The sequence below is a fragment of the Nyctereutes procyonoides genome, unplaced genomic scaffold (genome assembly GCF_905146905.1).
Source record: "Nyctereutes procyonoides isolate TBG_1078 unplaced genomic scaffold, NYPRO_anot_genome, whole genome shotgun sequence".
NCBI classification, from domain to species: domain Eukaryota; kingdom Metazoa; phylum Chordata; class Mammalia; order Carnivora; family Canidae; genus Nyctereutes; species Nyctereutes procyonoides.
This window is the reverse complement of record NW_026575047.1, coordinates 44912109-44937035: the sequence shown is the minus strand read 5'-3', so window position 1 is coordinate 44937035 and position 24927 is coordinate 44912109. Positions and strand designations below refer to the sequence as shown.

At 39.6% G+C, this 24927-nt stretch overlaps 1 protein-coding gene across 5 annotated transcripts in view; it reads right to left on the bottom strand.

Annotated features, from left to right (window-relative positions):
- CHD2 (chromodomain helicase DNA binding protein 2) overlaps positions 1 to 24927 on the bottom strand; it is a 121088-nt gene that overhangs the window by 65716 nt on the left and 30445 nt on the right. For 4 of the 5 annotated variants that reach the window (XM_055326039.1, XM_055326041.1, XM_055326040.1 and 1 more), the window contains 11 exons: positions 18735 to 18842; positions 16609 to 16749; positions 15246 to 15379; positions 12991 to 13216; positions 10965 to 11065; positions 9937 to 9981; positions 9585 to 9763; positions 7523 to 7647; positions 4327 to 4543; positions 2403 to 2492; positions 1400 to 1590 (listed from right to left, as the gene is read on the bottom strand). In XM_055326039.1, coding sequence (XP_055182014.1) covers positions 1400 to 1590; positions 2403 to 2492; positions 4327 to 4543; positions 7523 to 7647; positions 9585 to 9763; positions 9937 to 9981; positions 10965 to 11065; positions 12991 to 13216; positions 15246 to 15379; positions 16609 to 16749; positions 18735 to 18842 — 1557 coding nt within the window. Of the gene's footprint in view, positions 1 to 1399; positions 1591 to 2402; positions 2493 to 4326; positions 4544 to 7518; positions 7648 to 9584; positions 9764 to 9936; positions 9982 to 10964; positions 11066 to 12990; positions 13217 to 15245; positions 15380 to 16608; positions 16750 to 18734; positions 18843 to 24927 lie in introns of those variants that run through there. The other variant, XM_055326042.1, reaches the window with a different exon arrangement.

Below are 24927 nucleotides of genomic sequence, written 5' to 3'. Positions count from 1 at the left end.
ACTAAAAAATACTGGATTGTATACTCACAGTCATGTATCTTATGGTATGTAAACTGTATCTCAACAGTGTTTACAAAACGTTAACAACACATGGGGGAAGGGGCCTCCTTTATGGTTTTAATTACACTATCCAAAATGCCTTGCTCAGTTTACGGCACATAGCACTCAAATCTTTTCTGAGTTAAAATAAAAAAATTGTGGAGCATTTCCCTGTCAATTGGACAGCCCTTGACCGTTTACTGCATACCAGAAACTACTCCAGGCCACACAGACCATCAATGAATTACGTAAACAAGATCCCTGCTGCTTCTGATACGTAAAAAAAAATTTTTTTTAAGATTTTATTTATTTATTCATGAGAGATACAGAGAGAGAGGCAGAGACACAGGCAGAGGGAGAAGCAGGCTCCATGCAGGAAGCCTGACGTGGGACTCGATCCTGGGACTCCAGGATCACACCCTGGGCTGAAGGTGGCGCTAAACCGCTGAGCCACCAGAGCTGCCCCGATATGTAAATTTAATGACATGAGGTGAACGAGGAAGAAATGAGGAAAGGGAGGTGCTGTGAAGAAAATAAACAGGGTAGGGTGACATGCCTGTCCCACAGGCAGCTTCAGTTAGGTGGTCTGAGGAGACATCTAAAAGGAGGTGGTCATATAGGCTGAGGCAAAAATGGTAAGACAAGATGGCCATGTGAAGATGAGGAGGAGGGAGAACATTGCAGACAGAGAGTGGCAGGGCCGTGGCACGCTACAGGTACAGAGAGATGACAGACTGGCTGAAGCAGAAGGAGTGGTGAACAAAGTGGGATGGGATGAGTCAGAGTACTATGAAGGACCACATGGGGCAGGGTCTTCCAAGTTAAGGTAACAAATTTAGAATTCATTCCAAGGATCACTGAATACCATTGGGTAAGTTTTAAGAAACGTGCATTATCATCTCTCCCATAAAAATGTTCTCAATAAAAGACATTCCATGATTCCTTAATAAGTTAAAGATCTGAATAACACCCAATGCTGATGGCTTCTGTTATCAAAGCTTTGGGTTTAAGATATTAATGCTATCAGACTGTGTATCTTATATTCATTTCAATTACTGATTACCTTATAAGAATAGAGAGAAGTTCTGAGGTTACCTATTTACCAATTATTTCCCCAAAGCATTAAGTGATTGATTTAAACATCTGCTAGGTAACAGGCTTTCCTCCTTGACATGCTCAATTCTGTGCCTCCTACCATTTATTATGGAACATTTTACTAATTTTGTTCCTGCACCAGTTTAATGTTTTGCTGTCCCCAAATCATGCCATCTGTTTTCCCTAAGGTCTATTTTTAAAAAGTTAAGAAGCATTGGCATTTCAGACATTCTGCATCTTTCGAAATACACAGGAAGGAGCTTACTTCTCCGGCATAATAAAGTGCAGCAAGGACCAGAGCTCTTTGAGGGAATTCTGAAGAGGGGTCCCCGTAATCAGGAGCCTATGGTGGGACTTGAAATCAATCAGAGTTTTATACAATAAAGAGTCATCATTCTTCAACCGATGGGCTTCATCCACTCCCAGAAAGGCCCAGTTAATACTGCCCAGCACAGTCTAAAGTAAAAACAAAACAGAACGAGCCACCAGGTCAGAAGGGAACCCAAAAGTACTTTCAACTGTTAATTATCTCTGTACAAATACCATCACAAAGGTATACATAGAAACATTTATTCTTCACGGACTTAAATTATATTAGGACTGCTCTGTTTATTCTGTTTTTGGCCAGATTGGTGTCTACTCAGAAGAGCATATCACCACCATCACTTTTGAGTTATTCAGGAGGAAAAGGGAGTCTTTTATGCCAAGTATTGCAGCATGCCCCACAGCAAGAACACAAAAATTGGTATGCTGGGCAAAAACAATACAAAAAAAAAACAAACCATGATTTTGCAGTCTCTCCTTAAATAAGATTCTTCTCTGCCTATTCTCCACCCCAACCCTGAAGCACAGAAACACTTAAGAGCCACCAAATTGAACTCATTTACACTTATTGTCACCAATGGAACCACCTGCCACATACATTTCTTAGTAACTGTAGAAAGGAGATGGTGTAAAAACCTTCATTTTTCTGTCCTCCTCACAGAGACCATTCACATCATCTACTGTGGAAAAATTGCTTGACAATGATATGATGGGAAATGCCCAGGATGGCGCTCAGGTAAGTTACTGGCCTAAATACCCTTTCATCCTGTTAGATGTGATCTAAAGTCCCCTTCAACTGTAAGGTTCTGATTTTTATTTACAACCTTAATATTCTTTGCAGATTGCTTGTTCACGGTTGGCTTTTTTAAATAAATAAAAGTAACATGGCAAGCGGGAAGCACAGGCCCCACCATTTCCACAAGTCACACTACAAAATTACACACCTTATCTTTTAAGAGGATCTCATATGTTGTTATAAGTGCATTGAACTTCAGCCTTTTAGTCTGAGAATGAATCCATTCATATTCCCGTATCTAGAAGAGAAACCAGTAATTAAGATACAATTTCTACTTTTACCTTTCTAGATCACCAGCAGTCTTGTGACAGATGCAACAGAAACATGCCAAATAAAAAATAAACCTGACTAGAATTTAATGAATATTTTATACATTCTAAATTGACCTAGGCAACCAAAATATTAAGCAGTAGAGAATAAAAAGATCACTGACTGAGCAACAAAAACTTTACTGTGAGAATTCAAATAAACTGTCATCAACCCCTACCCCTGCCCCAACACGTTTGACCAAAAAACCGCACTGCAACTACAACTAAACCCTGGTGACTTGAACTTATCTAGTGATCTCCCTGAATGTTAATTTTCTTAAGGATATTTTATTATTCTTTGCTCTTTGGTAAGGCAATACTTTTATTAACAAGTAGAACAAATCCCAACCTCTGGCTCAGTCAGAAATGTCATTAATCTAGAGCAGAAAGATGTGGCCTCCAAGAAAAAGGGAAAGAAGGGTATAGGATGAAAATGCAATTTAATGAGTGAAAATAATGTCAATGTACAGGAACACAAAACTAACACATTCATACTGCAGTGTAATGAGCTCCAGCAAGCACGATGGCCCAAGAAAAAGCTCCCGCAGTTTGTATGGACTGGAGAACAGGACAAGGAGTATGTGCAGGTGATCACTACCAAGTGGGCAGAAAGAACAAAGAAAAGGAGGATTGGAGTCCACATAGGAAACTACCCTGACTCTACAAATTTTCAGAGTTCACTTTGTCTTCACCTGTGAATGCAGTGCTTGAAGCCATTTTGCATAATCTGAGGTTTTTTTTCCTTTTGTAATGGCTAACAAATGGATTAGCAGAGCTAAGAACTGCAATTTTTTTAGAAACTCAAAATTAGAGCAGTGAAATCTGCCAAGGTTTAGGTTAGACAATTTGAATGAAAATATTTAATAAAAAATAAATTTCAACAAGCATAATATATAACATCTCTTTTAAAGGTCTGAGGATTCCTGATTGTTTGCTCTTGTGATAAGCAGTCTACTAGAAACAGTTTACTCTAAATTCACACAGAACAAAAGAGCAAAGGTCTGGGACCAGACACTTCTCTGTCCAGACCCCAGCTCTGCCACATCCTAGATGGCGGGGACAAGTGTTAAACTCTCGGAGTCCTTTTTCTTCATCAATTGGTTACAAAGCACCATCTACTTGGAGGAAAATCACGAGGGTTACAGCTAATATACACAAAGCACGCAGCACAGGTCCTCGCATATTAACAGGTGCTTTTGAATAAGTCAGTCATTATGAAGAAATGATTTGCTAAACAGAGATTAACTCAAGCCTCCATGTTCTAAGTTCCTGATGCTCATGTTAAGGTTGAAAACAGACAAATAATCTCATTTTTATAGCCCTAGAATGGCTCATTCTCCTTTCTCTTTATTCTTTCAAGTTCTACAACCTCACTATTTTAAAAGGCTGGGAAATCAACTATAAGAACTTGGTTTTAGTAGTAGGTCTCTGCTCAAACAGCAAAAATATCAACCTTCCACAAATACATTACATTATTTATTTATAAATAAAGTGGTCTTAGAAATACAAAAGACAGAAGAAAAAACTACAGCAATCCAACTAAAAGAGATTCCCATTTATGTACTGCCGTAGCTTTCCTTTAAAGCAGTCAGCATGTTTTAAAGAACATCTGAGTTGCACTTTTGTGATACATAAATCTCCCAACATTGGGGACATAGCACAGTGTCAGAATCATAATGTTACTGAAGACTATAACGATTTTAGGTCAATTTCCAAAATACATTTATAACACAGATTCTATCCCAATTCTTTTTGTTTACACACCGTATTTCTGCTCATCAGGTCACCTATGTAAACCACTACGTTAATCTCTGGTGCCCAGATTTCAAACTCCCTCTGCCATGAGGTGAGGGTGGATAAAGGGACGACTATAAGAAAGGGGCCATACAGCTGGTGTTGGTGGAACAGGTAGGAGAGGAATGATATGGTCTGGATGGTCTTTCCTAGGCCCATTTCATCAGCAAGGATTACACTGTTACTTCTGCAAAAAGAGAAAAAAACAAAACAAAACAAAATCATTAGTTCACACACACACACAGCAAAGAAGCAAATGCCTCATAATTCACCAATCAAAGCACCGATTCCATCCAAGCCTCAAATTTATTTCCTCTCCTGCGTAAGAAGAAAGCAGAAGCTATACAACAGGAAAAGTAACAAGTGATCAGAGTATAATCAAATTTGGATTACTATGAGACCTTATTCAGACTATATTCTTTACCTTGCATTTTGGTCTTTCTTTCCTTGTAACAGAGCAGGCAGGTTTTATTATATTGGGGTGTCCAGGAACAGGACCTTGGGTTTCAGCATTACAGAAAGCAGAGGCAAACTGGCTATTCACCACTGCTGGTGAACCCTACAGCCTGACAGTCCTGTGTCTCTGCCCAAATCATCCACCCATTCCACTACATGCCACTGGACTGTTTAATGCTACACACGCCACTCCCTAGGCACATGTGCTGCAGGGCATGGAGCTTGTTTTAGATACAGGACAGTCTACAGGAAAGGTAGGCAGGCTACAGATCAGATTTCTGAATCCACTTACACCTACCAAATGAAAATATCTGGGAAAGGGCTCAGGGATCTGTACTTTTACAGATACTTCTGGATATTCTGATGCAGATGTATTCCTTGGACTGCATTTTGAGAAATACTGCTCTAGGAGACAGTCTAGATTTCAACTGGATACTAACAGGAGAGGATTTTCCAGATAGAAGAAAAACACTCAAGCAATGGCCAGAGTAGGAAGTATGTTCAGGAAACAGAAAACAACCCATTTGGCATGGAATTAGGAATAGATATATGGCAAAAGGCTACAAACATTAAGAGATTGTTGAAAATCAGGCTATGAAGGTTTACAAATACTAACAAGTGCTTAATCAATGAACCAGAAAGAACTGAAAGTAATATGCAAATTAAAGAACTGATTAGAAAAACAAGACATTCTATTTACCAAGAAGAGATTAAATTTTTAAAAATACATTGTATGTTCCACAGAATAGCTAATTTTAGAGGAAAAGAACAAAGTCAAAAATATACTGGGGGAAGGGAAAAGGAGGAGCCATACCTTTCTATAATCAGGTTGACCTAATTTTATGCACTATTCAGACATAGTATGTCCCTTTGAGTAATTTCCCTCCTCTTTCTCTCACCCTTCTGGCGGGGAGCAACTAACCTCATTTCCTCCATTTCCTCTCCCTAGCAAGCTACCACTGTTTGTATATACATATTATAAGAGATTTGAAATGATCTGCCCATTTTTCTAAAACTAAGCTAATACAGCATACTATTTAACATAAAGTTCCTATGACCAGGGCCCAACGACTTCTTGGGCCTGTTCAGCTGACTCTTGAATTGTTCAGATGGAAGTAGAGAAAGCTAGCCTAAGGACTCCACAGAAACAAGTGGAACTATGAATCAGGTACATGACATCTTCGTTCCTAGGAACCTTCATAAGAGGGTCAGGAGACATAGCTTGAGGTTCCACCTAGCCTTATAACTATCTTAAAGGAAGAGTAGGTCTCACTATTCTCTGAAACCAAACCCGTTTTCAAACAATTTAGAATAGTTCTATGAGATACACATTCTTAGTCATGCAAACAGAATCTCAAGAGTTCTCATGTTCCTGTCAGATACTGCATTAGGTTTTATAGGACACAGAGGTGGTTGGATTGGGAAGCAGACACTGTATATTTATCCCTAACTAGAAACCACTTTTCTGGCATCGAGAAAAGCTGCTCACACGTTTTTATTTTCAGGCTGCAGTTTAACTCTCTCAAACAAGAATTTCTGCTTTACTATAAAACACTGAAGAAATTAAGAGCTGCATGTAGGTGAATGAGTTTGTAGGCAGGCATTCAGGTACTTTGTATATACCCTGTGAGGGCAGGGATATGAAATGAAAACACCTCTGGGACCCCTCAGACACAGTAATCAGAGACTACGAATTGCAACTGAACTGATGAATGAAATTCATGAGTACTGTCTCAAAGTACCTTTAAACTTCTAACACTATCATCACAGCTTTTTTTTTGCTTTTTTTTTTAAGATTAAGATGTTTTGGGGACCCCTGGGTGGCGCAGCGGTTTGGCACCTGCCTTTGGCCCAGGGCGCGATCCTGGAGACCCAGGATCGAATCCTACGTCGGGCTCCCAGTGCATGGAGCCTGCTTCTCCCTCTGCCTGTGTCTCTGCCTCTCTCTCTCTCTCTCTCTCTCTGTGACTATCATAAATAAATAAAAATAAAAAAAGCCTTTAAAAAAAAATAAAAATAAGATTAAGATGTTTTGTTAAAAGAACAAAGAATAATTTTATAGATTCAACCAGAGACTTTTCCCTAAAAGGGACAGCATGTACAGCAATATCAGGAAGGCAATTTCACACTATTCTTCAGCATGGCCACAGGACATTAAGTCAAAGGTTTCCCTGGCCTCGGGATCCCTGGGTGGCACAGCGGTTTGGCGCCTGCCTTTGGCCCAGGGCGCGATCCTGGAGACCCGGGATCGAATCCCGCATCGGGCTTCCGGTGCATGGAGCCTGCTTCTGTCTCTGCCTCTCTCTCTCTCTCTCTCTGTGTGTGACTATCATAAATAAATAAACATTTAAAAAAAAAAAAAAAGGGTTTCCCTGGCCTAGAAGGAAAATGAGTGGAAAACAGACATTTTCTTCATTTTCCTTCTACACCAAAGATCTGGGCAAACTATCTTGCTATCTATACCCATGAATAACATGTTATGATGTAGGTCTCTGGCTATGACAAATTAGCCCCAACTAACTAATTAACCAAGTACTATTTACTTCAGATTAAAATGGTATTACATACTTATATAAACTCCTAGAAAAGCTTTCCCTCAATCACATACTTTTTGTTTCCGTAATACACAAAGAAAGAAAGAATTATTTGTACTTAACAATAAAGAAGTCAGAAACTGTAAAGAAAATGTCAAACGTCTTTTTCTACCTACTTGCACCAGGAATGAGCAAGCCAGTTGAGACCTTCTAGCTGATAATCACGGAGCTCCAGATTCTCCCCTCCTAAATATGTTGGCTGTTTCTTTAAAGCCACAAATCGTGGTCTCTGCTTCAAGGCCTGAAAAACAAAAATTAACAAAGTCCAGGTCTGAAGACTTTCTTGCTATTCCTATATAAAATGCTAGCTGTGATTTATGTGTTCTGAACCATAGCACAAATGTTTAAATTTCATATCTGCATCACCAACCACCCAACCCAGCCTACCCCACCTCCTTCCGTTGTGGTCTGTATTCCCAAAGCCAGATGCATCCCAAATAGTTTTTGGTTCACATGCTCCTGGTCCTGAAATTAGTCCATGAACATAATTACACAGCACTCGTTTTATATCATCTCTATCATACAACAAGGAACGCTATACTATCACTCTTACATTATCTCCTTCTAAACCGTACAAAACACCACCTCTGGGAAAGTCTCTATACGCTAAACCCAGCAGAACTGTACCATGACAGCATTTGCAAATCCTGAAAGCAGCCTCCACCTAGTTGGAACCCCCAGTGTGCAAGTTTGGTTTTTCTAATGAAAAGGACATGAAGAACCATGTAGTCTAGTAAGGCCACGTCTTTATGGTTTGTACAAAATATGGATTCTGTGGCTAAATCCATGTGGGAAACAATGTAATAAAAGTTACATAGATTTCATTACTTGTGCCTTTCCCATGTCTAAAATGCTTGTGCATATTGTGAATTTACAGGAAAAATTCATTTAGGAATGCTTCCCAAAGTTCTTTGGCCATGAAGTCTTTCTTCAGGGAGTATTTCCCTGAAGAGTAGGGCTCTGTGGAATCCGCATGCTATTACGTGGAGTGTCATCCTAGCAGTTTGATAAGGTGATTACTCATCATCACAGCTCTCCTCTGTGACACCAGGCAGCAAATGGAATCTGACTCCTTGTGCTCGGGCCACTGAACACTGTATCCACTTCTGCCAAGTCTCCCCCATAATGCTTCTCCCATCTGATCCTTTCATCCTATGGCACTTCCCTTATCCTTAACACTATTCCTCCCTAATGGAGGACTTCTACGGCATCTTCTTGGCTGGACCTTCTGGCTTTTCTAAGAGCCTCCTCCAGAGTTTCCTGCACACTCCTGTGAGATGGAGCTTTCTAACTCGTTTTTTATGCAGCTGCTCTTCTCACATCAATGCCCACAGGATAAAGCCCAAATTACTTTTCAAGTTATTCAAGACATACACACTCGGACTTAAATGCACTCGTCAACATCACCTTCCTCCCTTCCCACCCAAAGTGTATCCTTCTCCTGCATCCTTCATGGGAGGGTAATAACCTGGGCCCCCTTTTGTCTGTCTGTCCAGCACTCACCCATTCCTCAAGGACCAGGAAAGTTCAAGTACCACAACCTCCTCTTTAACTCTTTAAAACCTCCTCAAGGACTAATGGAGCTCAGTGACTCTGCCTCTCTACTTCTCTGACACCAATTATTTATTACACTCACTGCCCCCTTAATTACACACAGCAGTTCACAGATGGGAGGTTTGGTGCCATGAACTGGATGTCAACTTCTCAGAGACAGAGCCCATGTCTTAATAGACTTTTACTATGGAGGCACATTTTTTAATATGTGGAATGGATTCCAATGAAGGGAAAGCATACGTATGATCAATCTAAATAAATAAATCTAAATAAAGGACCATATCTATTTAGGCTCTGAGAATTTAAAGCCTCTCCTCATTCCTGTCCCTTCTATTTAAAGTGCTTAATCTTTTTCAAATATCCTGCACATGATTTCCAATTAGACATACCTGGATGTGTGGATTTTAAGAATAAAGAGGTCAGCAAAGCCATTATACAACTCATGCTCTCCCTGTTTTAATATTTTACTGTGATGTTGAGGTTAATTCAACTTCTTTCACTTCAAAATGGTAACTATCATTTAGGTTTGTACTATTTTCTCTTCCCAATATAATATCTATATGACCAACCCTTTCTATTAACACCTCTTTCCCCTGGAAAATCAAAAGCCAGCAATCACCACACCTTGCATTCTCTTGTTGGGATGGTTTTTGAGTTGTTCCGACTATGGAAGCTGTCAATGCAGCTCTGGAACTTCTTGCCAATCAAGGCTTCATCTTCCCAGCTGCACTCTGAATATGGCAGTCCCATCCATTTGCATAGATACTCAGGTTCATTTGAAGGCGCCGGCTTCCGACTGTGAGCTATTTCATATACAAAAATTGGTAAATTACCAACTGTCATTAAAGGAGGGGGAGTGACATTCTGTTTTACATATAACCATTGAAAAGCCACCTGGCAAAACTGTAAATATTCTGCAAAACATGAACTGCTCTTAAATGCTCAATAACATTTATTAACCAGAACTCTTGCTCACCTGGAAAATCTGTCTGACCCAGTGTAGATTTGCTTGTCTTCACAGCTAAAGAAATGGAAAATAAGATAAAAAAATTATCACTATAACAAAGAGTGACATTTTAGGTCCTATGAGTAAGAACACAAATATACAATATTGCATTAAAAAAAAAAGACAAAACAAAAAACCAGAGTCCTCCCACAGCTCTGTGTCACAATTACCCCATTCCTCTGTTCCCCTTTACCTCAAAACTTCCCAGGAGACTTATTTCTACTCACTGTACACCCTCATTCTCTCTTAAAGCCACCCCCCCCCCCCCCCAGTCAGGCCTGCATCATCCCTACCATTCCACAGTTCCACTTCACAAGCACCACACCTGGGGCCAAATTCAAGGATCAACTCTTAGCCCTCCTGGCATTTGGCTAGCAGCATTTCCTCCTTCCCAAACCCATGAATCACTTGGCTTCCAGGATATACTCCCCCAACCCCACTCCAATCTCACTGGCTATTGTCTCCTGGGGCTTCCCCCTGCCTTCTAAAACCTGTAATGTTCTCAGACTTCCTATTCTCACTATGTATACTATTTCTGATATTCTCAGTAAATTCTTAGGCTTTACATACTATTTATACATGGATAAATTCCCAAATTTAAATCCCCAGCACAGACTAAGAGATTGAAACTCCAGGCTCACATATGCTACAGCCTTCAAAATATTCCCACTTAGACAACTAAGAAGTAAAGCAGACTTACAAATATCAAACCAAGCTCTTGATTTTCACTCCAAAAATCAGCTCTTCTCTTAATCTTTCCATTTCAGTAAATATTTGTTCTCCTATTTGCTTGGGTCAAAAATCTTGATACCACCCTAACATCCATTTCTCATCCCCCAAATCATAATTTACCAGCAAATCTCGTTAACTTCTCCTTCAAAATATCTAGTCTCAAAGAGTAAGCCCGCAAAATGCATTTTGTCATTTACATTACCCAAAACCAAAAGCCATTATTCATGGAGATCAAACACTGCTCAAGTAAGTTTCCATGTGCTCACCAATTACTCTTTCGACTATCTGATACTGTTTGTTCAACTCTGAGGCCAGCTCTTGTTGGCAGTTAAAATATTCCACATCTTCAGGAGAGACTTTTCCTAACCTACACAGACAGAAGAAAAAAAAATGCATACCAGTTAGATTTGGAAAATCTATATACATCTATCAAAGTCAAGGCAAAAAGAGAAAAGGAAATGGAGTCTTTACTTCCATCTGTCCCTTTGGAAATCCTTTACTACTAGTAAGGCCAGATATTTTACAAAAAAATACACTTTCAAAAACTCTTAAGACTCATAGGACACACCATTGTTCTTTCTTTATAGAGAAACCTAAAAATAACTACTTTGTATGATAAATTCATATCTAAACAGAATAGGACAGTAAGTGCAGCCCCAGTGGCGCAGCAGTTTAGCACCGCCTGCAGCCCAGGGTGTGATCCTGAAGACCCAGGATGGAGTCCCACATCAGGCTCCCTGCATGGAGCCTGCTTCTCCCTCTGCCTGTGTCTCTGCCTCTCTCTCTCTCCCTCTCACTCCTCTCTCTGTGTCACTCATGAATAAATAAAATCTTAAAAAAAAAAAGGACAATAAAACAATCTTCTATATTTAAAAGGAAACATGCCTTTTTTCATATAGGTATGAGCTTTAGGAGTGATTCAATGTAGCTTTTATGAAAAACCAGTTATTCCTGGCATCAAAATTCTATAGAAGGATAACAGCAGTAACCAGAAATGAAACGCTACTGTACCTCTTAGGATTTTAAATTTCTAACCACTTTACAACCTACACCATCTTCAGGACACTCAAAGGAAAAATAAAGGAATTAATTACTGAAGGACCATACTGTGGGTAATAGTGAAAGGGGAGGGATCCCTGGGTGGCGCAGCGGTTTGGCGCCTGCCTTTGGCCCAGGGCACGATCCTGGAGACCCGGGATCGAATCCCACGTCGGGCTCCCGGTGCATGGAGCCTGCTTCTCCCTCTGCCTGTGTCTCTGCCCCTCTCTCTCTCTCTCTCTCTCTCTCTCTCTGTGACTATCATAAATAAATAAAAGTTAAAAAAAATTTTTAAAAAAAAAAATAGTGAAAGGGGACCTAGAACTCATCTGGCCCTACTTCTTTTTTTTTTTTTTTTTTTTTAAATTTTTATTTATTTATGATAGTCAGAGAGAGAGAGAGAGAGAGAGAGATAGAGAGAGAGAGGCAGAGACACAGGCAGAGGGAGAAGCAGGCTCCATGCACCAGGAGCCCGACATGGGATTCGATCCCGGATCTCCAGGATCGCGCCCTGGGCCAAAGGCAGGCGCCAAACCGCTGCGCCACCCAGGGATCCCTGGCCCTACTTCTAACACAAAAAAAAAACCTGATCACATTACACTAACAGGTGTGTCTTCAGGACTGAACTTGATTATTAGTTTAGGTTTGTGGGTACTACAGCCCCCACATATTTCTCATATGCAACTCAATCACATTCAAAGTTATAAGAAAACTAAAAATACAACAGTCTAACACAGCTTCAGTTCTGTTTTTGTCACACCATTTCTGCAAATGGTGTAAAACTAAGAATAGTGTTAAGTACACCAGAACCCAGGTAGTTCTAGAATATTAGCTCCTGACATCTAAGCAACCCCAACATACATGAGAAATAACAAAGTGTTTAGGAGCTCTGGCTGCCAGAGTTCCAAACCTGGGTCCCCCCAGAAAAGCTGCTCTGTGCCTCACTCCTTCACCTACAAAATGTATACAACAAGGAGAATCTCATGGGCTTATTGTGAGGATTAAAAACATCATGTGCACAAAATGCTCCATAAACTACTTATTATTATTCAACTCTACAAACATATATGTGACCATATATGGAAATATATGCTTGTCTTCAGGTCACAATTTTATAAAATGGAATTTTGGCTGGCTCTGTGCTCAATAATCAAGGCAAAATTTGAGTTCCTAGACAGCTGTGCATTCCCCACATTATTTAAAAACCTTCCCTTCCCTGAAGGCTGCAAATATCCCATGACTTTAAAAATGTACCATTGCTTGATTTCATCCTCTTTCTTCTTGAAGTTCTCTAATTTTTTGAGTCCTTTCACTTTCTGCTGCTGTAAGGATTCTTCGCTCTCCCATGTGCTGTGGATATAAGACCAACCCTTCCACTTGATGAGGTACTGGACTTCGCTTTCATCCTTTTCAGTGTCAAAGTCACCACTAGGGTCTCCATTAGCTTCAATCGCATATACAGTAGTAGAAGCTCCGGTGGCTGCAAAACAATTCAGATAAACTTTGAAAAGTGTATTAAACCAGACTCTGAAAAAGCTTCTCAAGTATGGATTCATCTGAAGAGTCTCTTTTTGGATGAAGCACAAAATACTCTGACTTAAAAATATGCACAAATTCACAAACAATACAGGATAAACAAGATCTGTAATTTCAAATATTTTCAAAGTGCAAACCCAATTTCTAAACTTTAAAATGTTTTCCAAAATTTGCTGATGAAATCAAAGAAATCCTTGTATCCAAACAAAATAAAGGTGGAAGAGAAATATCCTTTTGGTTTGGTCCCTATTAACTCAGAAAACAAGTCTGTCTCTCCCAGAAATTTAAGAAAACAAAAATCCCCACCATCACCCTGTCCAATTACCCATCCACCCAAAGTACTCTGTTAACTCTCAACCTCCAATGAGGCTGGATGAAAAAAAAGACAAAGAAAAAAGAATTAGGCAATTATTTCATATTTTCTACATGGAAGCTTACTTTAAAGAAATGGAGTTAGGAGACACCTCAAGTTAGATATTTAAAAAAAAAATCTTGGGATGCCTGAGTGGCTCAGCAGTTGAGCGCCTGACTTCATTTTTTTTTTTTTTAAAGAATTCATTTATTTATTCATGAGAGACACACACACACAGAAAGAGAGAGAGAGACAGAGAGAGAGAGAGGCAGATACACACAGGCAAAGGGAGAAGCAGGCTCCATGTAGGGAGCCCAACGTGGGACTCGATCCTGGGCCTCCAGGACCACACCCTGGGCTGAAGGCAGCACTAAACCGTTGAGCCACCTGAGCTGCCTTTTTTTTTTTTTAAAAATAAAGATTTCATTTATTTATGAGCACCTACCTTCAGCCCAGGGCAGGATTCTGGAGTCCCGAGATCGAGTCCCACATCGGGCTCCCTGCATGAAGTCTACTTCCCTCTCTGCCTATGTCTCTGCCTCTCTCTCTTTCCGTGTCTCATGAATAAATAAACAAAACTTTTAAAAAATAAATAAAAATAAAAATCTTCACTGTCATCCACATATGTATTTTTAGCCAGTTTGACACACTTCACAAGGAGATTAAGAAACCCCTAATTAAAGGTAAATTTGTTTAATGTTTGTGAGCAAGAATCTCTCCTACATCACTGCTTTTTAAGAGATTAACATATCTTTACTATCTTAATTTTCAAGTCTCAAAGACATACAGCACATATATCCCTATATCCTCAGCAATGAAACATGAGACTGAGAGAGAAAAACTTCCATTTTCATGCAAACTGGTGCAGCCACTCTGGAAAACAATACAGAAGTTCCTCAGAAAGTTAAAAACAGAGCTACCCTACAATCCAGCAACTGCACTACAAGGTATTCACCCAAAGGATACAAAAATATGGATTTGAAGGCGCACATGTACCTCGATGTTTACAGCAGCATTATCAACAACAGCCAAATTATGGAAGGAGTCCAAATGTCCACTGACAGATGAATGGACAGAGAAGATATGGTACATATACACAATGGAATATTACTCAGCCATAAAAAAGAATGAAATTTTGCCATTTGCAACAACATAGATGCATCCGGAGAGTATTACGCTCAGTGAAATACGTCAGAGAGGGACAAGTACCATATAACTTCACTTATGTGGAGTTTAAGAAACAAAACAGATGGGGGGGGGGGGGGAGATGCAAATAAAAAAACAGACTCCTGACTATAGAGAAAAGCTGATGGTTAGTTGCCAGAATGGAGGCAGGTAGGCGAGGATGGGTCAAACAGGTAATGAGAATGAAGGAGTGCACTTCTGATGAGCATGAGATGATCCATGGAAGTGCTGAATCACTATATGGTATACCTGACACTAATATTACACTGTATGTTAACTAATTAAAATTTAAATTAAGACTTGATAAAGAAAAAAAAATCCACATTTCACAACCAATGTAAGCATGGACCAAAATTCATCTCAGAGCTAAAAATACACAAGATTTGGACCTCGCTGAGCAGATATAAGAAGTAATTTGCTTCCCAAAGATACATACCTCCTTTCTTTCCCAGCCTTGAATCTAAGACCTTTTCAATAGTTTCACTGTTATCCTGCTGCTCATCGGCTCCTTCTCCAGTCATCTCAATGAGGTCATCAGAGTCGGTCTCAAAGTCATCATCTTCCTTGTAACTGCATGAGGAATAATGCCAAATAAATGAGAAGCTACCGTTTCAGACTTAAACAACATTAAATATATCACCATTAAAGAACTATACCCTTTTGGCTCCATGTTGTCTTAAGATCAGCCACAGTTAAAGTGGGCTCAGAGTTCCTTTTTTCCTACTTAAGTAGTTATGCATGTCCACAAAGAACTGCAGGAAGGCTCAATCACAGTTCAAAATAAAACCAGACTACATTTTGTAGTGATTTGTGTAAGTAAGATACACACAACTCCAAGGACATGGCTATGCTTTCCTTTTGTGATAGGAGATCATGACCACAGAAACGAGGGAACAACTACAAAGAAAATGCATGATAAATGAAAAAAAGTTACTCTTTTATTAAGCACAAAGGAAGCAGTTACTTCTAAGACTGAATGTTTGAACCCTGTATTTTATCAGTGAACAGAATATGAAATTTAGGTATTCTCAAAGTGTTGAAAACTACAACTAACATACTTCCTGGTAATAAAATATGAAAATGTAACCTCTACAATAAATAGGCAACAAATGGTTTAGGAGTTACATGTGAGAAAAACACTCCTGAATGTACAAGTGCAGGAGGAAGAAGGGCTAACTATATGTCAGCATACTCTGCACCTAATCCCTAGCTGTGGCATCATATCTGGACATATGGACAGGTTAGGATCTCCAGGACTTAGCTTCACCATCTCTAAGTAGACCAGAAGAAACCTGTGTATCCTCTAGAAGAAAATGAAATGCCCTTCGACTCCTATAAAGTAAAATCTTGATGCCTGCATGTGTCCCTTCCAGTGTTTTATTTCCTACTAATGTTTCATACCCTATTAGAAAACTTAATAAAACTATGGCACCCAAGTATGTAAGGTGACCCTCAGGAGAATCTGATTAAAGGAGCAATTTAGAAGTGAGAATACAATCCAAGCATCTTTCCTGAGAAAGGATGATATGAAATGAAGAGAGCATCACTAAGTCATCTCAACAGAACATAACCTGAAGCAGTTTTCTTTCCACAAATGAAGGCCTGAAATAAGTCACTGCTATTCCTTCCACATTCCCAAAGGTCCACACCATTCCTTCTGCAAGAACTCTGATCAGATTTCTGAGCACAACCTCCAGATACAGGTCATTACTTTTGCCTTTCAAATGCAACATCCTGGACTTACCAGGACCAAGCTCTAACCAACTACACTATCACCCTCACATGAAGCCATCACCCACCTAACATTTTTAGCTGCTCTGCGCCGAGTCTGCCTCTTAGGAGCTTCATCGTCTTCATCATCATCATCAGAAGAATCCTGTCTTTTTCTCTTGCCACGCTGAGTCTTAGGCTGCTTTTTAACACGAGGTTTGGGCACTGTTCTAAAATCAGAAAAGAAAAATGGCAAAGTTTTCACTCTATCCCTTGGTGTCTATTTCACATCTTTATAATTTCCCAGAGTAGCAGTACACAAATAAGATTAACCTGTGGAGTGTCAGAAATATGTATTTCTGGGTCCCACTTGCTGAGATTCTAACTGACTAGAAAATCTGCATTTTCAACACAAAAGTGATTCTAATGCTGAGAATCCCCAATCATATACAGAAGATGCAGTGGATTCTCAGGCAATGGTTCTCAACTATTCCTCAGTGCTATCGGATATAAAAATACATACGCAACATGTTGCTGATGGTATCTCTTTGGTGGGCAATTTGAAAATATCTATCAAACTCACAAATGTTAACAATTTTACTTCTGAGAATTGATCTTACAGATACGGGCATAAGGTATTCACTGTAGTACTGTTTGCAATAATAAAAGATTAGAAAAACTCTAAGTCTTTTTTTTTTTTAAACTCTAAGTCTTCATCAACTGGGAATCAGTTCACTGAACAGAATACTAGGTAGCCACAAAAAAAAAAAAATCCAAGAACTGATATGAAATGATTTCCAAGAGAACGAAAGAAAAATGCAGAACAAGATGCATGAAATTCTATCTATATAAAAGGAGCAAAAGATAAGAAATCACTACACATGTATTTGTGTTACATGTGTACAAAATATACCTGAAAGACAACATGAGAGCGCGTGCCCTTCCACAGACCAGCAGAACAGGCTGAGGAGATGCTCCACAGGTGACTCCCACTTACAATCAGGATTGGGGGCCACAGCCCAGATACTCTCAGAAGGAAATTCCCAAATATTCTACCCATGGTAGAAAGGTGAAAGGAGGCAGAGGGAGATGGAAACTCAAAACCCTGTTTCTCTTGTACCTTCCACAAACAACACTACAGAGACAGATAATCAACTACTCAATAAATGACAGGTAAACTCTAAAAGAGAAAGCTAAAGTAGCTTCCTAGTCCTGTGAGCTTAAATTTGGACCAAAAGAGACCAAACTCAGATGACAAATTTCCCTGCTGGGGTGGGACTGGTGTACAATATCCTAAGTCAGAAGTAGGCAAATGTTTTGCCACAAATGGCTAGCACATAATAAACAATTTTGGCTTTCCCAGACAAGAGGCAAAACTGAGGCCACTACACAGGTACTTACATAACAAGGGAAAGTAAGTTTTCACACAATGTTTATTAACAAAACTCAATCATCACTCAGTACAGATACACAGCTAATAAGAACAGAATTCTTTTTGAATTAATTTCACTTAACTGAGGTTCAAATTTAGTGTTCCCTATCATCAAACTATAAATGTTTATTTACAAAATCTATACTTAACTTGCAAGCCCTACAGAAATAGGTGGTGAGTAGGATCTGGCTAGTCAACCCCATCCTAAAGCAATACTGAGAGGTAAATTTCCCTGCTATTTTTCTCTGCCTCCCACCTTCCTTTTCCCAACAGCAGTACCTCTCTCCGCTACTGACATCTGACCAAAAATTACCAGTCTCTTGCCACCTCGGCCAACTTCTTTCTCTGCACAATCAGATTCTCTGCTTAATGCTAGATTCTAAGAACAAGGTAATAAATAGTGAAGAATGTGTTCAACCAGCCAGTGTTTTAAACTTAGGAATGTCTTCTCCCAAAAAGAGCCTGCATGCTACACAAATACACAGGGAGGTTTTTTAAAAGCAGAAGATATATCCACCCCTAATAACCAGTATGCCATGGGGTAAGAAACAGAAGCTTTGCCCTGCACAACATACCATGCAAATACCCAGTCAAGTGTAACATCCCCATCATCTAATCACTTGCTAACGAGGTAGCCCAGCAAGAAGTGAACCAGACTTCCAAAGCCCAGAATCGTAACATGTATCCCATCCATTAAGGCTGTCATTCTAAGCACTGCATCATCCTCCATCTAACGCAAATTAAGCGCCACCAGAAGCAGAGATCTTCAAGTAAACACTGCACCTTCTGGGGACAGGTCTTCTGGCTTTCACTTTCTTTTGCTCTGCTTCGCTCTCTGCACTGGTGCCTTGCTCCTGTTCATCTTCTGAGGGCTCCCGTTTCCATTTTTCTCTGTGATCAAAAGCAAAACAAAATGATTTTTTTTTCTAAAAGAACTCCTGAAGATAATATAGTTTGAAGAATCTGACAAAATTAATTTCAACTGTACTCTCCAAAAGGCAGAACATGTATGTTTTAGTATTTAGCTAAAGTTTATTCTAGCTCCACTTAAATTCTGGCTGTTATTATCTTTTCCTATTTTTTTTCTGGTAACAAAAATAAATGAAAATGTAAACTGAAGAAGTATTTTTTAAACTATTCTGGGTGGGGGATAGCAGTTAAATTTCTCATATTCTACTTTTATTTACTATTATTTTTATTTACTACTATTCTTGAACAGATTGAAGCTGTAATATAAATTAGACCAATGGTTCTCAAATTAAGATGATCAGAACCACCTAAAGGACTTACTAAACAAATTTCTGGACCACAGCCACAGTTTCTGATTCAGTACGTCATTAATAAGTGGCTTCAAAATTTGAATCTTAACAAATTCAAAGCTGATGCTAATACTGGTTATAGACTCATTCTAGAACTACTATGCTACATATTTTAACATCTTTAAAATATATTTGATTAAACAGTCTCTAAAATTATTTTTCACTAGTAAACCTACTACCTACTAAATAATCTGTTCAGCTAAAAATGCAGTTTTTAGTAATTATTAGATACAGCAGGTGTTCCTTTGCTCCTTGAGATCTCAAGAGGGCATTCAAGAGCCATACCTTATAGGTCTTTCCTACCACCCCAGTTTTTGAGGTTTACTTAAAGACCAAATGTGGGACTTAGCTCATTTCTAGAGAAGAAGGAACATATAATAGCCACTGGGCATGAATACCCAAAAGAAAAACGACACTGAAACTCAAAGCCAAGTACCTGAGATTTTGTTTTGTTTTTTGTTTCTTTTATTTGTTTTTTAAAAGATTTTATTTATTTATTCATGAGAGACACACACGAGAGAGAGAGAGAGAGAGAGAGAGAGAGAGAGAGAGAGAGAGAGAGAGAGAGGCAGAGACACAGGCAGAGGGAGAAGCAGGCTCCATGCAGGGAGCCCGATGTGGGACTCGATCCCAGGAATCCAGGATCACACCCTGGGCTGAAGGCAGGCGATAAAGTACCTGCCAGGCTTCCCAGTACCTGAGATTTTCCAAAACAATTACCTCTGTGCCTCTGGGTCCATGACTAGGAAATAAGCTTATACTAAAGACAACTATTAGAGAATCACAAAGTCATTCTTCACAGGAGAATAGGTCAAAGGAATAATGGAAATTTATTGCCAGAAGGTGGCTTATGTACCAACTCCTGAGCCACCCTACACCTAAGTGAATGGAGACTCTAGGATGAGTGAGAAGGCAGTAGAGCATGTCTATGTACAGCACTCAAGTTCAACTGGCATGTTTGTTTAATACCCATTGCCCTGGGAGTAGGGGACTGCTTCTGGGCAGGCCCACTTCTGCTCATCTTTGTACCAGAGCTTACCACAAAGGCAAACAAATGGAGGGAGATACTCCTTTGTTAAATAAAGAAATAATTTAAAAATAAACCCTATCAGTCTAACAGACAGGTAGGTACTTTGGAAGCAGACTGCTAAGACACTGAGGCCTATTAATGTTGCCTAATATCCTTCCATCTCTCTTAAAAACAAACACCTCCTTCTGTCTAACTACTCTCTGGGCACCTGTCTTAGTCTCCTTTCTAGAACTTAGTACAATAAATGTTTGCTAAGAAATCAAAGGAATAGAAGGGGATGGTTAGGAAGGAAGGAGGGAAGATGTCTCCAGGTGCTGGGGGCTTGGTACATGCAGCTACAATCTTCCTTAGACCAAGTCCAGAACAGTTAACCTCTTGGAAGGGGCTCACATAGCCTAAGTAGAGATGTGACTTCACAGGAAAGAACCTGGAGAGAACATAAACAACTAAGATGTAAGGGAGAGCGGGTCAGATGGGAAAGATCCACAGTCAAATATTAACTGTAATTTACATAACTCCACAGGAACTGAGAATCTAAATCTGGGCAGCTAAGGAGGTCCACTTCTACAACTTTAATAAGAGACTAAAATGGCAGTCAACTTGACAGAATCCGTGCTGAGGCTAGAGTTTTCCACTTAAAATTGCAGGTTTATATACTTATGGACAATCAGGAAGACTCAGAATCTTCCAGTATGAGAAATGTACAAAAACTGAGCAAATAAACTGGCCCAAAGGCTTCCTCTTAAAGAAGGAAACCAAAGCCCAGTGAAAACAAGGTGTTTGTCATAACATGTCAAACCTCCAGCCATCCTTCTCTCCATCATACCCCACTGAAGACCACAGAAATCAGGAAACACCAGGCTTGCACATTCTGAGAGGATCTGAACTCAAAGGCTTAAAAGGCCTAACTGGGTTATAGTTTGCACATATATTTGAAATTGGCTGGATTGTTTTAAATTTTCTATTAACTTTCAAGAACAGGAGGAAAAGTAAGTTAGGTAAGTCACTTTGTATAAAGAGATGAGAAAAGTGATCAGTTACAAAACGATTTACTTCTCAACCTTGTGGATGTCAAGGGCTCTCCTAGATCACTGGTTTCTTATACATAATACAAATTTTATGGGGATCCCTGGGTGGCTCAGAGGTTTAGCACCTGCCTTCAGCCCAGGGCATGATTCTGGAGTCCCGGGATTGAGTCCTACATCAGGATCCCTGCGTGAAGCCTGCTTCTCCCTCTGCCTGTGTCTCTGCCTCTCTCTCTCTGTCTCTCATGAATAAATAAATAAAATCTTAAAAAAAAAAATTTATGAGGATGACTCCTTGACTATGCCATACACTACAAGTCAGAGTACAATGAGGAGTTATCCAAAATACAATATTGTAATTAAAAATTTTTTTGTATTTCAAAGGAGACTTGAATTGCCAGACCCAGCTCTAAGAGAGCATCATGAGATTCCCTAAGATTCCCTAAAGGGGAATCACTGAAATTTTTTCTTTACCAAAATTGTCAGAATTGGGAAGAAAAATATTAAGATTTAGCCACTGAGGCCCCAAGACAATGGAAATAGACATAAAAAAGTGAGAATCCAAGCTAACTAGGTATAGTTTTCTTCCTTTATTGGAAAAAGGTGTTCGGCAGAACACAGACCCTAAGACACAAATCAAATCTAAACAGTTGTGCGGGCAGCCCTGGTGGCACAGCGGTTTAGCGCCGCCTACAGCCAGGGGCGTGATCCTGGAGACCCGGGATTGTGTCCCACATCGGGCTCCCTGCATGGTGCCTGCTTCTCCCTCTGCCTCTCTCTCTAGCTGTGTCTCTATGAATAAATAAATGTTTTAAAAAATAAATAAACAGTTGTGAAGGAGGGAATGAACAAAATTCATTTGTAAATAAAACAGGCCTAAACTCTGGCCAAGAATTAACGATGCTTCTTAGTAACTATCTGTAAGAGCCCAAAGAAGGCGATTCCTTTCTCCTCTACATTAGAAGGCAGATCAGGCAAAGAAGAAAAGAACTGCTTAATTTCAGTTATTTTCAGTACGTTTTACCAGAGAGAACCCCATTCAGGAGCAAGTTCCAATGAAAAATGATAATCTGGGGCTAACAGATTCTCCTCCACTGTGTCATGCGTTTGTCAAAGAGTTCCAATTCAAAGCACTAAAGAGAAAAAAATAACTCCTCCAGAAGAAAAACTTCAAGTGATTTATGGCTAACACATTTTTTTCTTATTCCAGTTGGAGAGAAGATTCTAGAACAATTCTAGAGAGTAGTCTGAAGCACTGAAGGGACCATAATGAGTCAGCAAAAATCCTATACAACACTTCACAAACTTGGCAACATTAAATAAGTACTGCTTGGAAGGGGATCCCTGGGTAGCTCAGCGGTTTCACGCCTGCCTTTGGCCCAGGGCGCGATCCTGGAGTCCCGGGATCGAGTCCCGCATCGGGCTCCCAGCATGGAGCCTACTTCTCCCTCTGCCTGTGTCTTTGCCTCTCCCTCTCTCTATGTCTATCATAAATTTAAAAAAAATAAATATTAAAAAAAAAAAGTACTGCATGGAAGAGAGTTCAGTGATCAAAACAGCAGGAGTAGGTTAAATAAAATTTAAAAATTTATTGGTTTATATGACTAGGTCAGGGGTTATAATCTCAAATAGGTAAGGACTCTAAATGGGGTCAAATGGAAAACCCCCAAGTCCATCAGAAGGTTACAAAGACCACTGTTACGGGGGCCATCACTAACAGATTTTCTCAGAAGCAGCTAGAAATCTGGATTCTTAAAAGCATCATTTCTCAAATTTTTAACATTGCCAACTAATTTTAAAAATGTTCCCAATATTGTACAGAAGCATTATACTGCTTTACTTCTACATTTTTAAAATGCTAATTCACATTATGACTCTGGGGAGTTAATCCCTATGACTGTTCTTCAAAAATGCCAAGGTCATAAAAGCAAAGTGTGAAAGCACTGTGAAAGTGCTCTAAGGAAACATGACCAATAATACACAGCATCTAACCCCAGACAAAACGCTGCAGTGGCAGCCTGAAATGTTATAAAAAGACATTATTGGTTCAATTAACAAAATGGGAATATGAATTACACAAAGAATTTTAGCAAAGTTAAATCTATATTAAAATTATTCTGTGCTTATGAAAGAGAATATTCTTCTTAGGGAGTCCACACTTCAGTATTTAAAGATAAAAGGCCATAATGTATGTCAATTTTAGTCTTACATGGTTCAGAAAAAAATATGTGCATGCATATATGTATATATACGCATATATATATATATATATACACACACACACACACACACAAAGAAAGAACCAACAATAAAGCAAATGGGGCAAAAATGCTAACCAGTGTAATTCTACGCAAAGTACACAGGCATTTCTTGTACTATTTTTATTCTTAGAACCTTCATAAAGTTACAATTTCAAAAAAACAAAAACGTTAACAAAAATAGCTCCTTTTAAAAAGCTTCAAAATCTGTGGTACAGTCTGCAGGGTTTCAGAAAAGCATTTCCCTGTGCTAATATTTCAGAATCTCCGCTCCCTTAGAGTCTCTCAATTCTGAAATCCGTTGTGCCCAAACACTAGGTTCTGTTAAGCTTGCTCAGGTAACAGAGGGCCCCTTGTAGTGCTATGCCTTAAAACTATAGCACCTCCTCTAATTCTACGAATTAAACAGACTCAGAAGAGCTCCCCATAAGCCCCAGTTCCCAACCTGCCGCCCAGATGATGGCAGGGAGGCTAGCCCAGTGCCCCAACAAATATGCCTGATAGGAACTCCTCAGCTCCCACTAAGTTCCTAAGGCCTGGGGTGGGGAAGCAGCCTTACAGAACATACACCTCCCTAGGAGGAACTAAAGTTCTACTTAGGGGAAAGAAGGTCTCTGAGGGCCATCAACTTTAGAAAACTCTTAGGATTGACAGAAGGAAAAGAAGTACAGGGGCCAGTGGGCTTTCTGGACACCCAGAGAAGGCCATTAAAGCAGGATGTGGAGGTTTTCAAGCACAGCACCATTTAGATCCCAGCCAAGAGACCAGTAGAACATAGGCAGATGGTGGAGGAAAGAGCATATGCATGGACTTCCCAAAAGGCTCCAAAAGGCCATTAGACCAAAATAAGTCCCCCAAGCAGGCCATGAGATTGGAGTAGAACAAAAGCCTTCTAAGATGCCAAGAAATACAGGCTTGCCTACAGTTTCTCCTCCAAATCTAACTAAATACTTAAAACACAAATGAAAATTGCAGGTGTTCTGGGGATGGCAAAACTACTTGACTTTTCTTAGCATAGTTTCCAGCAACCCTGTTAGGTTGGCAGAACAAGTATTACTCTATTTTAGAAATGAGAAAAAGAGTTTAAAAAATTCAAACTCCTTTGCCTTAGGTCAAATACTTATTATGCAGAATTAATATTTTAGGACAGAGAATATACATAAATGGGCTCTATTTTAAGATTCCACAATTATTTACCACAAGAGACCCTGAATTTATCTGCCAGGTGGTGTTTGGTTTTTGTTTTAAGATTTTATTTATTTATTCATGAGAAACACACAGAGGGAGAGAGACAGAGACAGAGACACAGGCAGAGGGAGAAGCAGGCTCCATGTAGGGAGCCTG